Genomic DNA, 18,969 nt, shown 5'->3' with positions numbered 1-18,969 from the left:
CAGCAATGATAGGTTAGATAAATAACATGAGTTTTGGAGTCTAACAGATTGGGATGGAACCCAGTTCTGCCCCCTTCTAACTGGAAGAGCCCGCTAAGCCAGTGGCTTAACTGCTCACCCTCATTTTTCTAGTCTATAATGGGTGTAGCAGTACCTGTGTCATAAAGTGGTCCTGAGGATTTAACATGTGCATTGCCTAGTCTAGAGAGATGCTTATAAAATGCTCCCTTCTATAGCATGCACGCTTATGAACCTGAGTCCTCAGGGCTGCGCTATGAGATTTAGATGGGACACATTTCTTACAGTTGGGCCACCTTGCCCCTGGGAGCTCCAGAAGTATTGCCATCCAGGTGGAAACCAGAAAGGGCATGAAAAACTGTAAATGCTCAGGATTTCCCTACTTCCCTCCAAGTAACGATCCTATCACAACACTGGCATGGAGGATTGTGGACCTTGAGGAAAGAGATTGGGTCCAGGAGAGGGCAGACAAGAGGGCAGGTTGATGTCCCTGGGGTAAGGAATCTGCAAGTCGGCTCTGGAAGAAGCCTGAGAGGTCACTGTGCTTTTTAGAATCTCCCTGAAATGGGCAGAGGTCTAGGCTGGCTCTTGGTATTCTCTGATTGTTTGGGTTCGAGTGACCGTTATTACGTAGAAGACCTTTCTATAGGGGCAATTGAGAAGACGGGAGTACATTGCTTCTTAGGAAGGACAGACAGAACAAGAGCTGCCCAAATTGATCTTCTGGCTGGTAAGTGGCTGGGAGTTGTCCTAACTTATACAGCAGAGCTAAATCCTGTTCCACAAACTCAGGGGGGCAAGCAATGCCCCACATTTGTGTCTATTGATTTTAAAGCAACTTTGATCAGACCCCAGACTGGGGGCTGCACAACCAGTAAGGGCAGAGGCAGACATGTGACCCAGATACCACCTGCAGAAGCACTCAGGCACCCTGTCATACTGCCTCCTGAGGTCTGAGCTTTTAACCATGGAGCTGAGATAACCCAGGACTTCAGATAGGTGCCATCGTCACGGCGCTTTGTGAGTCCGGGGCTGTGGGGTCCAGGGGATGGGAGCATGTTTCCAACAACTTTGTCCAGCACACAGGTGTCACTGAGAAAAGGTAGGCATCTGTCCCCCACAGTGAGCCAGTCTGGATGCATGGAGTTCAGAAGGCAGTATTATTATTTCTCTTTTTCTTATCATCAAAATTATTGTAAGGTGGCATTACCTTAGTATATACCAGGCACTCTTTATGCATTATCTCTTTATTTCTTCCATGAGTGTTATTTTACTGTTCAAATCCGGTTTTACAGATCAGGAAACTATTACAAGAAAGTGAATTCACCTGTCCCAAGTCCTTCCGTGAAGAAATGGTTGTCTGACATTTGAACCCATGCCGTCAGGCTCCCCGTCACAGCTCTTAAGCTCACTCTGTCCCACTGTCACTTTCGACCTGTGTCTAGTCTGAAGCCACCAGAGCTCATCCAGATTCAGCCTGAATGGCCCATTGGTGCTGCTTTTGAAAAGCAAAGGAGAGGCATTATTCTGCTTCATAGCAGAATCCCCAGGGTGGTCAGGGCTGGGATTTCTCTAGGGAAGAGGGAAGGTCAGCAGTCTCCACCTCCTTGGGAATAATGAAGTTGCTGAACTACAGCTGAGAGGGTAACTCACTCTAGTACTGAATGAAAGGAAACGTTTTAAGGAACTTGAATTGGTGAAACCTGGGGACAAAGTCAGGGGCAACCAGAGATATGTGCTCCTACCTCAGAGCTTGCCTGGCGATTCCCAGCGGTGCTGAGGGTCTTCAACATACCAGCGTGTGAGTGTGTGCCAGTCACTGAGCTCCTCTGAACGATGACCTCATCAGCCATGCAGGGAACGTGGGAACTCGGCGCTTGTTCCTCCTTGTTCTGAAATACTGTCTCTGTTATTTCTAGCTCTGGCTTGAGTGGTACCTGGAATCTTTGTTGGTGGTGGTTACTCTTATTTAAAAATTAGAATGCCTTTAGGTGGTGTGCATGAGCTTTATGGATTTTATTAGTTATGCCTTTTTGTATTAGAACATCTACAACTTGCAGATCAAACATGTGACTTCACTAATTCCTGCTTAGAAAGAATCTAAGGCTAAAATGTATGCAAAGTAAAAATATCTAAAGAAAAGATATTAAGTGAGGAGCACAGGTAAGGCGTAGCATAGCAAAAGTCTCTGAGATGCTATGTTAATGACTTAAGTTTGGGAAACTCTGAGTAACACTATTATTCCTCAGACTTTATACCTCAGAGTGATAATTCACTGGGATAATCCTGCGGAGAAAAGGGATTGGGTCAAATAAGTCCAATAAACACATCCTAGGCACAGTGTCCCTTTTTGGAGATCCACAATGCACTTTACAATAGTAAAGGCTCTGAAAAGTCCTGCAATGTAAGAAACCAAGTCACATTTTTTTTCTGTGCTCTCAAGACTTATTTGAGCCTAACCCTCTCTTTTCTTTCCTTTTTTTTTTTTTGTTTTTGTTTTGTAACAGTTATTAACATTACCCAGAGCTAGTGTTGCCAGAACACTGTTTGTAAATCACTGAGTTAAGAAAAACATCATCAAGTGAAGCTGAAACAGGTGGTATTACAGCGATGAATTTTGGAAGTGGTTAATTTTGTTGAGGCAATTGCGTGGGGGAAGTGGTTTGTCCTGTCTTATATAATTGGGGGGAAGTGGTTTATGCACTTTTTGCTGATAATTCTGCAGTTTTGTTATCCTTCAATGATTTTTGTTTTATCCGCCACCCACCACCGATTCTGTTTTACTCATTGACATTAGATGAAGAGTTAGAAGAGGTTTGAGTTATGAGAAGAAGAGTGGAAAGAACAGGCACTTATTTTTGCAGTATGTTGCCATGGGGATAAATACTTGGGGAAGTGTAAGGATGCATACATTTCCATAACCCCTCATTGGCCATAAGTTAGGCCTTACAGATGCCTTAGGCTGCATTAGTGGAAATGGTTTGGAGGAATTTGGGAAAGTGGAAAAATGAAATCTGGTAGGTAGATACTGAGGAAAATTGTCCCCAGGAAATATTTGAAATTGACAGTAAAAAATCTGTGAAGTATTTTGAAAGATGAACACAAACAAAATGAAGGCTTAAAAAGTTTTAAGAATAATTAACATATAATTTGGATATGGTTACGGTCCACATCTGTGCTGTTCAATATGGTAGCCTCTAGACACATGTGACTAAAATTTAAATTAATTGGGATTAAATAACTTTGAAAAATAAGTTCTGTAGTTGCACTACCTGCATATTAGGTGTTCAGTAGTCACAGGTAGCAAGTGGCTACTGTATTGGACAAAACAGAAGTAGAACATTACCATGTTGCAGAAAGTTCTATTGGGTAGTGCATATGGTAGACGGAATTCTAACGTGGCCGCCCCGTGATCTCTAGCCCCTGGTTTTCACACCCTTGTAAAACCCCCCCACTTGAGTGTGGGCAGGACCTGTGACTTGCATCTAGCTAATAGAATATGGCACAGGTGATGGGATTTCACTCCCATATTACTTTACATTACATAAAACTCCATCTTAGCAGACTAGAGAGAGAGAGAGAGGGAGAGAGAGAGAGAGAGAGAGAGAGAGAGATATTCTCCTGCTGGCCTCTAAGAATCAAACAACCATGCTGCGAAGCACCTGTGGAGAGAGCCACATAATAAGGAATTATGAGTATCCTCTAGGACCTGAGGGCAGCCTCCAGCTCCAGCCATTAGCCAGTAAAAAGCTGGGAACCTCATTCATACAGCCGCAAGGAAAGGAATTCTTCTAACAACCTGAATGAGCCTGAAAGCACATTCTTCCCTTACAAGCTTACAGATGAGAAATGCAGTCCACTCATATCTTGATTTCAGTCCGGTAAGACCAGGAACAGAGGGAGCAGCCAAGCTGTGCCTGGACATCTGACTCACAGAAGTTGTGAGCTAATCAATGAATGTTGCTTTAGGCTGCTGAATGTGTGGTAATTTGTTATGCAGTAGAGGGAAACTGATTCAGCATTAATCTATCTTTGGGAAGGTCTGATAAGCCACACCTCAGATGGACCAGATCCTAAGTGAGCATAACTTGCTTTTTGAGGCTAGTACTTTGCCTCCCTCTTGGAGAGAAAAGATTGTAACTCTCAAAAAGGAATGTCTAGTCCTGGCTAGAATGCTTCATTCACTTTTGTGGCAAAGATTTCATAATAATGTACAATAATATATATTTTTTTATTTTCATATAGCATTATAGGTAATACTATGAACTTTGGCATCATAGAAACCCCTACTTATTAACTGTATGACATTGGGCAAATTACTTAACCTCTCTAAGCCTTAGTTGCTTCATCTGTAAAATGGGGATAAAAATACTCTCCATATAAGGATGTTGGATGTTGTTTTGTTTAACCGAGATTATATTTTTACAGTGCTTAGCACAATGCCTGACACATAATACGACATCCAAAGACAGAGGCTGTTTTTATTATTTAGCAATAGTTTAACTTTGATTTCTGGTAGAAAAAAACTTAAACTCTGACCATTTTTTTCTGCATTCAATTTGGAAAATCAGCATGTAAGATTTTTATCTTCTTACGCCTCTGCTTTATTTTATGTCTGGGCTGCTGCAGCGCAATTCCAGATTGGATGCAATAAAAACAGGTCTTGCATCCACGAAGTGCCCCTGTGCTCAAAGGTTGCTTTCGCTGTGTAGTCTGGGCAATGGCCCACAACCTCTGGCCAGACTGTGGAATGTTGGTTTCCTCCAATATTAGCCCCCCAGGGTTCAATTTTCACAGTTTCCATATGTTTTTATATTACCCCAAACTGTAAATACAACTGACACCCCACCAAATTGGCCCTAATGTGCCTATGTCTAACAGTGGAGTCGTAGGCTTTTAGAGTAATACAATACTCCATAGAATTGTGGCAATTATATGAATGTTTTGTTTTTACCGTGTTCAGATTCCTTTTCTTTTCTTTTTTTGAAAAGAAGGAGATGACGTGCAAGGAGAAGATATAAGGTGGAAACGGGGCAGGAGTTTGAATGTCATGTCTTGGCTCTGTCTCGGGTTTGCCCCCGTGGCCCTGCAGGTTCTGTCCTACATCTGTTACCTGTTATCTGTTATTGTCCTTGCCCCTTTGTGTATCTCTCGCTTTCCCTTTTTGTTTAGCTTCTACTTTTATCTTCGCATATTGTAGCATCTCCAGACTCTTCATCTTGGATTAAATCTGTTTGTCTAGGAGGAAGAAACAGACTCATTATGTTGCCTTGAAGTCTCAGGATATGAAATACACTAAACATTTCTACTTGTGGTGGGATTTTCATCCATAAAACCTAATCGTTTGTTCAAACTGTGGTCACATTGAGGTTAATGGATTCAGAGAATGGAAATTAATACGGCAATTGCATGGCATCCTTATTTGTTTTGTGTTCTGCCTCCTAACTGGGTTTTCGTTTCAGTAACCGTTGCTGCCACTATGCAGTTTGAAGCTGTTAAGTTCCCATCTTCCTTTCCAAAGCTCTTCTAATGGAAAGCTAATATTCTTGGTAATTACGTCATGTGTATCTAGTCCTCTAATAGTCAACCCAGTTACTGATCAGGGCATTCTGTGAAGTTTAGAGTGGTATGCCTTCAAGTGGCTGGACTACAGGACAGGACAGAGATTGTATCCTGAGAATTTCTGTCTCTACTCTCTAGAACTTTCTGGGTTGCTTGGGAGACGAGAAAGGGACAGTGGGTGTAGGAACTCTGCAACATTCTAGACAGTTGGTTGGCACAGAACAGGTGAAGGGGGTGGGGGTGGCCTCTGCAGCAAGACTGACTGAGAACCCTGCCTCTGCTACTCACTTGCTCTATAACTTTGAGCAGTTTCCTCCTCTGTAAGAGGAATAATCAAAGTACCTGTGTAATACGGCATTGTGAGGATTAAATGGACTACTGTATTATTAGCTCTAATATATTAGAGGACATCATGTGATGTGAACATTCGCTGCTATGATTATCATTACTATATGTCTAAACCCAGGATCAGCAAACTCTGGTCTATGGGCCAAATCCAGTGCTGTCACCTGTAAATAAAGTTTTATTAGAACACAGCCATGGCCATTTGCATACATATTGTTTGTGGCTGCTTTCATGCTACAGTAACAAAGTTGAGACATTCTACAGAGGACATATGGACCCCAAAGCCTAAAATATTTACTCTCTACCCCTTTACAGAAAACGTTTGCTAATGCCTGTTTTTAGAGTGTAGAAAGCTTTTCTTAGCAGCATAAATAAGAACAAGCCATCAGTCTGCTGTGAACCATGTAGTTTTTTTCCAACTGTATATTGAATATAAATTAAATTAGGAAAGAGATGCCAGGTCATTTCTTTCAGATGCAGCCTTTTAGATTTTCAGTTTGATTTCAAGCATGACACTTAAAGGAATGGGAACTCTAGTGTGTTAGTACCAGATGATAATACCCAGTTGTATTCATCATCAGTCTGGTTTTATTTTATTCCTGTTCACTTTGGGTACCATTTAATTGACAGTAAACAGATCTTCATTATATGAGATTGAATTATTCTATATACGAAGTGCCTTTCTGGAAACAAATATGAGGACAGTCTTGTCATGCGGGGTCTCTAGTCCCGCTCCCCACATAAGAATGCAGGCCATAGTGAAGCCAAAAAGGAACACCCACGGAGCCATAGATAGGGGAGTCATACCACTATAGTCTTGCTGGCAGCTGGGTAGGAGACACAGGAAGCAGAATCCACACGATCTGCAACCTTCCGTTCACTTCTTTCTGCCAACCAACCTCACTTGCTAGCTGCAATCCATCATGCTAACTGCAATCCGCGCTTGCTAGCTCAGCCACCATCTTCTTGCTAGACCCCATTCTCTACTAGCGTAGCCACGGCAGATATATTAGTGGCCAATGGCTCACTGGTTACAGCTGATGGCCAACTAGCCACAGCTGATGGCCATCCAATCACAGTTGATGGCCATTTACTACCTGAGCCAGCACCTTTCCACATGAGGGCGAGAGCCTGGAAACTGCACTCCTGGCTCTGTCCCCACAGTCTTAATTCATGCAAACCCCTAGATACATATTCCTAAATAATTTTATGGGTTCACATAAGACTTCTAGCAAACACAAAGGGCCTGTTTCATCCTTTGACCAAACAGCAGCAGGTTTCATAATTAACTTCAATCCAGCAGATATCTTTTGGCGACAATGGACTCAGCATTGTGCTAGATTGTTAGAGAAGAGAGTAAGACAGCTGTGATTGTACAGAGGGTGCTTATAGCAGAACAAGGGAGACATTAAAAGATCAGAAGTGTGATGGGCTCAGCGAGGCAAACACAGCATTATTTGGGAATTTGTAATAGGAGGACCCAACTTTCTAGATTGACCAAGAAGGCTTCCCAGAGGCTATCTTATTTATATTGAGGTAAGACAGATGAATATGAGGTAATGTGATGAAAAAGCTGGGGTGGGAGTGAAGGCAAAGAGCTTTCCAGAAGAGGAAACTTCTGTACAGAGGCCCTGAAGATGGAAAAAACTTGGTGTGTTGAGGGTCGGATGGAAGGCCAGTGTGGCTCGGGAGAGTAGGATGAGATGGGACTTGGGAGGCAGGACTTCGATCTGGGAACAATCATGGAAAGAGGTATGGACGTTTCCACAGGTAGTGGGAATCCAATGAGAAGTTTTAAGCAGCAACGAGATATGATCCTGTTCATGCTCCAGAGAGACTCTTTCCCCTGACTTGTGGGGAATGGATTAGATGGACCAGTTGGAGCTGGCATCTTCACTCAACTTGGGGATGATGGTAGCTTGAGCTAGAGAGGATGTGACGAAGTCATTCCTTCACTCTGGAGAATACACTGAGGATGGGCTCTGCTCTGGCACTAATGCCTGTCTGCTGGTGGAATAGTCAATAAGCAGTGAAAATGCAAATAAGTGTATAATTACAAATCATGGTGTGTGCAGTGAAAGAAGTGCATGGAGCGCTATCATAGACATTTTCAGTGAGGAGAAGGGGGCATTCTGAGACCTAGTGCCCAGAAAAGACCCCTGTGAAGAGATCACATTTGAGCTGAGACCTGAAAGATGAACGTCAGCCCTGGAGGAGTGGTGGCTGTGGGGCGGAAAGGGAGGGGAGTTACAGACAGAGAACAGCATATGCCTCGGTTCTCCAGTGGGAAGGAGCGGGTGTGCACTAGGCCCTGGAAGAAGACTGGGTTCTGGAGTCTGGGGGTCAAAGTGAGAATGGTTTGGGAGGAGGCTGGTGAGGTCCACAGGTGTGTGATTTTCTTCTTTGGGAAATGGGAAACTGTTGAGGATCATATGCCAACAGGTACATGGTCTCACTTGTTTCAGAACACTCACTCTTGCTGCTGGCTGGAGAACGGATTAAAAGGGGAGCGAGAAGGGGAGCAGGGAAACCAGGGAGGAGAGAAGAGCATGATGGAACAGGCAGGGAATGGTGGTGACTTGAGATCTGGGGCAGCAAGGGCAATGGGGAGAAGGGATCTGACCGTTCTGTTTTCCTGTCTGTATTTCTGAACCTCAGCAGGGCATCGAGGCTCCATGGGATATGTGAAGCCATGATGTGATGAAGTAGAGGATACTTTCTGGGCAGGTGGAGATGGCAGGGCGACTGTGCTTTGGGCTCTTCTGGTGAGGAGTCCGCTGCCAACTGTGACCTTATGGACGGAGAAGCCGGCACATGTAGTCTAGTCTGTCGTGAGGCGGGTGTAGAACATCACAGTGTATTTATTGCTTGACAGTGAGAAAACTCATCCTTCCAGGGCTGCCATCCTCAGAGCTACATGACCAGCCTGTGCTGTCTGAGTCAACACACCTACATGGGAGGCCAAGCAATAAGAAATTAGTTTGGTAAATAGTAAATCGGGGCCAGGTCTGTTAGTTAGTCGCGTGACCCTTACAACTGTGTCCGGTCTGCTTGCCAGGGAGAGGATGTTGTCATTAGATGCTCCTGGATTGACGACTGAGTCCTGAGTCTCCCGTGGATGTGTGCGAATCCCGCCAAGTGCATCTGGAGGAGGGCAAGTTCGCTTCAGAGGGCCTGGTGCTCTGCTCTCTGTCCCCAGGGTCTTCCTTAATAGTCCCCACCATTTACTCTCTTTAGCTTCAGCTTTCAGTCATTGGGGTCCATTCATATTTGGGGTGGCACTCCATTGATATTTAGGGGAAGGAGGTTCTTCAGGGTCAGAATGAGGGAGGACATTTGAAGGAACCTTCCCCAGAGTGAAACTTGTACAAGAAAAACGAACCCTTATCTCTAGTGACCACCTTCTGCTGTGTAACCCGCTCCCTAGGTTTTCCTAGCTTGGGTGGGGCGGTTAATGGTGGGGGGAGGAGAGAGAGTAGACATGGCCTCTAGGGGAGGGTTTGGGGCAGAGGAATCAGGCTGACGTGTATAAAGCAGTCACCGTGCCAGGTACTGTTTTAAGAGCCTTAGGTTTATGAACTCAGTGAACGCCTCTTCTCCCCAACCCCCTCCGGCGAGATAACTTGCCTAGGGTTACACACTTTGTAAGGTGCCTCTGTGACGAGAATGCAGCCAATCTAGCAACACAGTCCTTCGTCCTGGGCATCTCACTGTCCTGCCTCTGAACCCCCTGGTCTCACAGGATTCAACCGTTTCATCAGGCTGACCGAGGAACAGCCTGATGGAATCATCTCCCCCGAGAAGACTTTCACCAGGGAACCTGGTATCACAAGGTGGAAGGTAGGACTCTCTTTCCCTCTGGGAGGCTCCGTTTTCCAAGTTTTCAAATCTGCCTCCCCTTTAACACCTTTCTTCAGCTATGTGAGCAGGTTCTGGGATGTCCTGCTGGCCTGGGAAAATGATAAATGGTGTCTTTTTAGGTGTGTTGTCATTGTATGCTTTCACTGAGGGTTCTTGTGTAGCTCCAAACACCACAGAGGAGGTGGGAATGGAGGAGATAGCAGATAGGACGGTGTCACCTCCAGGGAATGAAAGGAGCAAGGACCATAGGTAAGAAGGGGAGGAGGAGTCCACTGAGGAGGAAAGCCAAGATGGAAAGTCTGGGGAGATAAGTGGATGTCCTGCTCAAGGGTTTTGGCAAGGACTTAGGCAGTCATCAAAGCTAGTGGCCAAACAGGTGGGCTACTCTTGGGAGGCTGCCACAAAATGCGAAGTCCACGAGGTCTGGCTCATTCTGGAGCTAAGTCCTAAGACCTTGGCCCTATGCACTTCTCCTTGTCTGGAGGAGGGCTGGATTCAAGCAGCGACAGCTGGCCAGATCCTTTCTCTTCCAGAAAGGAATATCATGCTCATGACATTTAGCACATTTGTACATTCTATAAAAATATCTTTAGAATATTTATGATAGCTTTCTAAAATGTATAGCTATGCTGAAGTACTGAATGGTATTTATAAGCTTAAAAAACAACGGGATCATCTCAGTGGTTAAAAGTGAAAGCTTTTATTGTTGGAAATTCTGCATGCAGTTCTCATTGTCAGCTCCTATTGTGTGTGGTTGTGTGTGTGTGTGTCTCATCTACTTGTGCAGTCACTTCAGGATCCCAGCTCACTTACTCATACTTGTCCTGACCTTCCTGCAACACTTCCATTAGGGTAACCTTCCAGGAATGTAACTCATCTTATTATTGAGGAAAGTACAAGTGGAAGCTAAATATATGACACAAAGTATTTAATAATGCATTCCAAAGTCCATTGTTTGAGGTATTTGGAATACCTGCTGCTCCGCTGGGGGAAGCAAAAGACTAAAAATGTGTTCACAGGATTGCACAGTACATGCTTACATTCATATTGTAAGCTTGCATGAAACAGAGAAGGAACATGCTAGAGTCTGTTCTAAGCATTTTACCTGTATTAACTCAGCCACTCTTCATAATAACCCTATGAGTTAGATACAGTGATTCCCATTTTATATGTCAAGAAGCTGAGGTACCCAGCGGCTAAGAAACCTGCCCATAGTCACACAGCTAGACAGTGGTGGGCTTCTGACGGGAGCCCAGGCAGCCTGGCTCCAGAGTTTATACTACTAGCCCCCGCACTGCAGCTGTGCCTGGAAGATTCATATCACCCAGAAATTGTCTTCTATAGGGTTGTACCATTTAATGCTGCCAGTTAAACCTACATCTAGTTATTAATGCAAGAAAAATGGAAACACATGTCCACACACACACAAAAAAACTGCTATAAGAGTGTTCATTGCAACCTTAACAGTAAAAAAATTGGAAACACCCCAAATATCCATTTAAAAAGGGAAGAGCTGATCAAATTGTAGTGTATTCGTCTAATGGAAAGCTACTCAGCAATAGATGGAATTTACGTACAACAATATGGGTGAGTCTCAAACACCTTACGCTGAGTCAAAGAAGTCAGACACAAAAGAACATGTGCTGTACGATTCTATGTACAGAAAGGTTAAGAACAGTCAAAAAGAATCTATGTAGATAAAACTTAGAATAGTGGTAACATCTGGGCGGGGGGAGGAGACACATGGCGAGGTGATGGCGACACTTGTACTTTGATGGTCAAAGTTCATGGACTTGTACACTGAATATCTGTGCATGTTCTTCTATGTATTTATACCTCACTTAAACACACACACAAAAGCACATAGTAACATGTGAAAGTTCCCCTTTCTTCCCCAATCCCATTCAGTTCTTCAGCGGTAACTACTATTTACACACTGGTGTGAGGTTTCCAGAGTTTCCATTTCCCTGCGTGCTTATAGATATCCATCCAAACAGCTTTTGTATTTTAAGATAATCAAGATCAGACTATATGTATTATTCTGCTACCTGCTTTCTTTTTTGATTAACAATATGTCTTGAAGATTTTTCCATGTCCATATTTCAGTTTTGCCTTAATCTTAGCTACTGTGTTTCCCCGAAAATAAGACCTAGCTGGACCATCAGTTCTAATGCGTCTTTTGGAGGAAAAATTAATATAAGATTCCAGTCTTATATTAATATAAGGCTGGGTATAATATAATGTATTACCAGGTCTTAACATAATATAATATAATATAACATAACATAACATAATATAATATAATATAATATAATATAATATAATATAATATAATATATATAATATAATACCTGGTCTTATATTAATTTTTGCTCCAAAAGACGCATTAGGTCTGGTGAGGTCTCATTTTTGGGGAAACACAGTAGTTAGTATTCCATAGTATGTATGTATTTGTTTCTTCAGCCAGTTTCCCTCTGATGGACAATTAGGCTGTTTTCAAATTTTCACTTTCACAGTGCTGCAATGAAAATGTTTGTACATATACGTTTGTGCACATGTACAAGCATTTTTGTAGGCTGCTTTCCTGGAAATGGGTTTGCTTGAGAAAAAGGTACATGCACTTTGGTGGGAACTGCCAACTTGGTTTCTAAAATGCTTTCGTCAGTTATACTCCTGACCACATAACATAAGAGAGAGCTGGATTCCTGTGTCTTTTCTAACGATGGATATTATTAATCTTTTAAAGTTTTTGAGAACAGATGGGTAAAAATGGCATTTGCTTCTGCTAAGATTTAAAGGAAGAGAAGTTATGATTTTTCTCTTTTATTTTACAAATAAACACGTGCACTTGGGGAAACATACATCTTCTGTCCCTGTAATTCCAGAGGCTTCGAAGTCTGATGCGCTCTCACCAGCAAATCGGAGAACACTTTCTAATTTTATTTTGATGGACGATTCAAGTGAAAATAGCAGGATTCTGTCCGCTGGCATTCATTCCTAACTAATATGGTAGCTACTGTTGATCTTGACACCTGCTGGAATTTTGTAGTTGATCCAAATTCCTTAATGATGGCTGAATTTGAAAAGCGGCATGACTTGCTTAACGAGACTGGTCAATTTAAGGCGAATGTTAAAAAACTGACCCTACCACTGTACTCTCAAACTGCGTCCCCTCACCTGTGATTTCTTTTTTAAAAAATTTGCATTCTGGATATATTTTTCATGGTGTTTCCTTGGAGAAAAACATCATCCCAAAGAAACTTTTTTTCTGAACATGGAGCAGGTCAGTCTCTGGTGGAGCCCTAGAATCTGAGTCGCTTGATGGGTGGGATTTTTGGAAGTGGTAGCAAAGATGCGCTCTTCTCAGGCAGTGTTGTCAGAGGACTTTGCAGTCTGCACCCCTAGAGGTTCTACCTTCCTGAGTTTAGAGACAATTATGAGCTGTCCGGAGTTCAGCATGATTTTTGCAGTGTGGGTTTACTTCTGCAGTGGGGAAAGGTATGGGGACTGATAGGGCACTTAACGACTTTATTCTCGGCAATATTGGAAGTTATTACTACCATGTTTCCCCGAAAATAAGCCCGGGTCTTATATTAAGGTTTGCTCCAAAAGACGCGTTAGGGCTTACTATGTTTAGGGGATGTCATCATGAAAAATCATGCTAGGGCTTATTTTCCAGTTAGGTCTTATTTTCGGGGAAACACGGTAGCAAAAATCGCTGTGGTCATTCCTTCAATAATTGTCTAATGAGCTTCTGTGGGGGCGTTTTGTCTTCTCCAAGGGATCTAATATTTTTAAATTTCCTGACTTCTCTACCTGCCTCCCCTTTTCTCCTACTCTATAGATTACTGTTTCAACCTGTGCTGCATTCAGGTAGCCTTAGAGTTTCCGTGAGGGGCACCTGACAGAGGGATTGTCCAGTGGGTGAGATGCTCACCTGTTCCCATCCCACTCCACTCCTCATGTCTTGCCTACCTCTGGCAGAGCAATTCTTTCCCTTTCTGGCTTTCCCAGGGAATCCATTAGGTCTTTCCTAGGACAAAGAGTTCTACTGCTACGAAAACTATGGCAACCCTGCAAAGGAGTAGGTGCACTTTGTAAGTGTCTCTTGATACGCGTGTGTCTAGTGACAAGGTGATCACTTTCATCACCTTGCTCTGCATCAGTCTTGTTGGCCCAAATCCGAGGCAGTGCCTTGCAAAACCCAGCTTTTCTTTTCCAATCATTGGTATCCTAAATAAGGCAGAATTTGAAGGAGTGGTTGGAGAATGCTGAAGATAGGCCTGCATCACAGTGTCGGAACCTCGTTTCCCAGTTTTCTTAGCTACTCATTCTTAATTCAGGAAAGCTTTTAAAGGATGCATGGATTTGGGGTTTTTTTTTTTTTTTCTTTTTGTATTCAAAAATGACTGTAGTATCTTAGAAAGTAAGGCCTGTTTTGAAAACTTTGTGGGAGTTATTTAACTGTGCAAATGACGTTTGCAATAATAATGTATTTTATTTATCACTGATACTTGGGGGAAGGAAATGTTTATCAGTTACTTCTGTTTAACGGTGTGCTTCAAAGTAATAGAAAAGTATTTCTTTATAAAAATGCCCTCTAATTAAACAATCTCACTAGTAATACTGACCTCTCTATCACATCCTGTCACTGAGCACTGACCGTATTTCCTAAGGAACTGGAAAATGTGTTTGCCCTGGGTTAGCACGAGCTTTGGAACTACTATATCTTTGTTCAATTAGGAAGCAAGAAGTCATTGTTAACTTCTTTCTAGTAATCAGAAGATATACTTTCCTAAAAGTAGATTAGCAAACAGACTTGGTTGGTAGTTTACATTACCGTATCTGGTAAAAGCAGGGAAATATCAGACCAAAATGATCCAATCCAAATGACTAAGCAGATGGTTATTCTATCTTACCTTGCATCCTCTTAATAAGTGTCACCAGGAATATTTAAATCACTGCTTTAGTTGGTTCCGGAAATATAGGGCCAAAATGTTCAGAATACTTTTATTAGCGGGGCTCCTCATAGAAGATTTTTTCAGGATAATAACCAATTCTCTTGAACTTCTTTATCTTGGTGTGGGAGAGAGTAGAGGAGTATATAATTGAACAAGGACTAGAAATAAAAGCTCCTTGTTGAGAATGGCTTCCATTTGATTATTAGTTGTTTCATTTGGACATGTGTGTTGTTTATCATCTCATCCAGTTCCTACTTCTCCAAGAGCACTGATTCTCAGTATGCATGTTTTGGGAGTTAGGGCTCAGTTAGCAGTGGCTGACGTAGCAATGCCGGGGAGAAGGGTTGAAGGGATGAGAAAGGATCCCAAATGATTCTTCTCCACAGCCCTCTGCTTTTGGACTCGCTGCTCCCGAGCCCCCTGTACTGCCCTCTTGCCTCCTCACATGTTAGATTAGATTTATAACAGCTGCTGTGGACATGGTTGCCTAACTCTCTGGAATGTTTTGCTAAGGCTGCTAGTGAAATAGTCCACATTAAGCCTGTAACTCCCCCCGCCCCTGCTTTTTTTTTTTTAGACCTGTCCTTTATCCTTAGTCTTTTACTCACTTGATCACTTTATGATTTTGCACTCTGACATCCTATAGATTCATTAAGAACTTTTATTCCAAGCACTGGGGCTTTATTTAACATGATGATTAGCCAAAGTGTTATTCTGTTTGAGCTAAGTGATGACAATGTATTTGATTGGAGCCTTGTAATTGTTATTTTAAAATCAAAGTAATGGATTATGATCTCAGAATAGGAACACGATCCAAAAGAATAATAATAATTAGAACAGCAACCACTTAGGAGAAAATAAGTCCCATCACAGACCACAGGGCTCCGTGTACCCTGAGTCCTGCCTACCTTTGCAGTGCCATCTCCTGCCCCACTCCCCCTGCCACCCTGCCCCTCACTTTGGGGTGGCCTCACTGCAGCCTTCCAGTTCCGAGAAGTAGCCAGGTTCTTTCCTGCCTTGGGATTTATATACTTGCTGGTCTCTCTATCCAGGGAGCTCCTTCACTGGTGTTTTCTTGGCTGGCTCCTTTGAGTCTCGCCCACAGCCTTGCTTCCTTAGGGAAGCTTCCCTGTTCACAGCAAGTAAAGCCACCCCTCCTACCACACTGCCTGTCCACACATGCAATGCACACCTTAATCTCCCCCAGCGTGCTATTTATTTCCTTCAACATTAGCAAACCTAAGTTGTGACTCCTTGGTAGTTGCCTGTCTCGCCTACTGGACTCCAAGCTTCACACAGAGGGTGAAGACGATACCTGTCTCAGTCACCATTGCAGCCCCAGTGTCACCCTCATGCCTGTCATGAAGTGGGTGCTCAGTACAAGTTTGCGGTTGAATGCATGGAATATTCTGAAGTCCCAACTTTTCAAGAACCCATATCAATATGGTCTATATTTTGTGCTTCTATTGTGATAACATGATCTTTCAGTGGCTGAATTTAACAAAGCTGTGCTGACTTTTCTCAGGCATATGAAGGATCAGAATAAGAAGGTGGCCAACCTCAAGCACAATCAACAGCTGGAAAAGAAGAAGAACGCTCAGTTACTGGAAGAAGTCCGCAGGCGAGAAGACAGCATGGCCGACAACTCACAGCACTTGCAGGTGAGCACAGGTTTCTCCTAATCCCTCAATTATTGGAGATTGACTCTTTCTGAAATATACCCACTCCTGTGAGAAAATATGCACAGAAAAGCTGGAGTTCCCTCTGCTCTGAGTCGAGCACTGATAATGTACTCCCAGGGAACCCAGTAGGTCTTTCCTAGTGTGAAGCATCATTTTCAAAATGGTGCCGAAGGAAAGCTGATTATAGTGGAGAACAGTAATGCTTCACAGAGTCTCTTGGTTCCTGTACCTCCCCTTCAAAGGTAAGGGCTGCATTTATATAGTTGACGAGAAGCTTCAAACATAGAAACGTCTTCCTGTTAGAATTATATTGAAGTTGTTTGGGTGTTAGTAGAAGGGAAGCGTGTGTATGTGTGTGTGTATTATCGCAGAAGGTATAATACAAAGGATGCATTAAGTTGTAGAAAAGGATGCATTAAGTTGATCTCAGACAGGTTACAAAACTGGTTTTGTTTTATTTCAAAATTCTAAGGCTCTGAGACACATCATTATCTTGTCTTTTCTGTGGAATATAGCTATCTCCGAAAGGGTGGCTCTCAGAAACCAGTGGACCAACTGAAAACACCAACTTTTCCTCATTAACCTATTTTTGGCAAAGGAGTTCTCCCCATGTGCTCAATAAAACATTCAAACTAAAACAGGGCATTTGCTTTGAAGTTCCTTTATTTATTCCAGTGTGCCTTTAAACAGAGCAGTTCAAGTTCAAGTTGGCCAGCGTTCATGTTATATTTTGGTTATTAATTACTATCTTTCTCCAGTTATATATTAGGTTTCCTCCTTGGAGATAGGAGAAGTTAGATAATTTCAATATGTACTCATAGTTTATCTTTTTAATGGTTCAAAAGAGAAATAAATAATTATTCCAGAGTAGGAAATACAAGGAAATGCCTTGAGCAGACATGGCAGATGGGGATTACTTAGTCAATATTAGCTTCTTTTTTCTCTGTGTCCTGGAGGTACCTTAATGCTGTCAGTCAAGCACCTTTGCCTTGATGCCTGACTTGGGTAGCACAATAGTAATATCACGTCCTGTGCTCAGTCCTGGGGACCACTCTAGTATGGACTGGTAGCTTTTTTGAATCTACAGCTTCCTCAATATTCTTGACAAACCACATACCAGGGCTTTGGGTCTTAGTTTCCCCGTCAGTCACATGAGGTGTTTGATTGGATCCTACAGACTAAGATAATAATAATGACCTAAATTTGTAGAACATTTTATTGCCTTGCCAGACATATATTCTCATTTATTCTTCACAAAAATGTTGGTGATTTTACATATGGTAAAACTAGTCTCAGAAAAGTTATGAAGTGACATTCAAGTACGGGGTAGAGATAGACCTGACTCCAGGCCCTCTGCCTTCAAGCCAGTACTGTAGAGAAACAATAACAATAGTAGGTACCATTTATTAAACTTTTCAGTATGCTGAGTACTGTGCTATGTACTTTATAGCAGCTCTTTAATTCTAATGTCAGCTAAGTTAGTCAGGACTCTTAGTTGCAAGAGACGGGAACACAACTCAGTTTGAACTAAACAGAATAGGGAATCTGTGGGCTCATTTAACTGAAAAGGCTAAGGGTGGATTTCAGACCTGACTACATTCAGGTATTCACACAATGGCATCGGGAATCTGTCTCCAGCCTACCCACAGGTGTGCTTTGCGTGTGGTTCCCTTGATTCTCAGAAAGCCTGCTCACAGCCATGCCACCACCAGCCAATCAACATTCTATGAGTACAGTTATCCCAGGATGAATTGGCCAATCCGTCAGCCTTTGAACTTTTTCTAGAAATGCTAAGAAAGAACCCTCTCCTGGGATGACCTGGCCAGGCCAGGTCAGGTTACGTGATCACTGGGAACCTCCGGGAAAGAGGTTAGCTTTACTCCAAGCCCAAGGGCTGAGAGTGGGGACAGGACTCCCACAGGAAGGAAAGGAGTTCTGTTACTGGGGGGCTGCTAGGGCAGGTAAAACTACTTCTGTTTTTTCCACAACTGAGTCATATGGGGTTGATTATGGATATGGTGAGAGTTCTGGAGAATTAAGAGAGGAAGGCAAGGAAACTGTAGAGTGGCAGAGAGTCTTCATGGGACAAGTGGGATTGGAGCTGCGTGGGTTTGACGTGGGAGGATTGGTGCAGTAGGGAAGGCCCTCTGGGCATAAGAGCTATCGGCAAAGGTACTGAGGTTGCACAGCGCAAGGTACACTTAGGGCACAAAACAGAGCAGAACAATTGACCGTTGTGGCAGCGAGGTAAGTGCGGTTATTTTTCTTTAACTGACTGTGGAGCTACAATGCCTAGGATTTATTCCAAGCTTCAAAATTTACTCTCTGAATGTCCTTGGGCAGATTACTTCACTTCCCGAGTTTCTTCATCTGTAAAATGGGAATAATTTCATCTACTCCAGGGTTGTGAGGATTATAGAATCAATGCATATAAAAAGTTTAGAATTGTACTTGGCACCAGCTATACTCAAATGTGAATCATTAACTGTTATTATAATGACAAGGAAAAAGTAAAAGAAACAAAAATCGGTGTCTGTGAT

At 42.8% G+C, this 18,969-nt stretch overlaps 1 protein-coding gene across 14 annotated transcripts in view; it reads left to right on the top strand.

Moving 5' to 3' along the window:
• ERC2 (ELKS/RAB6-interacting/CAST family member 2) overlaps positions 1–18,969 on the top strand; it is a 923,425-nt gene that overhangs the window by 473,655 nt on the left and 430,801 nt on the right. For all 14 annotated transcript variants that reach the window (XM_033133186.1, XM_033133187.1, XM_033133185.1 and 11 more), the window contains one exon: positions 16,273–16,408. In XM_033133186.1, the coding sequence (XP_032989077.1) occupies positions 16,273–16,408 (136 nt within the window). The remainder of the gene's footprint in view (positions 1–16,272; positions 16,409–18,969) is intronic.

The sequence above is a fragment of the Rhinolophus ferrumequinum genome, chromosome 17, assembly GCF_004115265.2.
Source record: "Rhinolophus ferrumequinum isolate MPI-CBG mRhiFer1 chromosome 17, mRhiFer1_v1.p, whole genome shotgun sequence".
NCBI classification, from domain to species: Eukaryota; Metazoa; Chordata; class Mammalia; order Chiroptera; family Rhinolophidae; genus Rhinolophus; species Rhinolophus ferrumequinum.
Note: the sequence above shows the minus strand (reverse complement) of the source record. Positions and strands in the feature narration are given on the sequence as shown.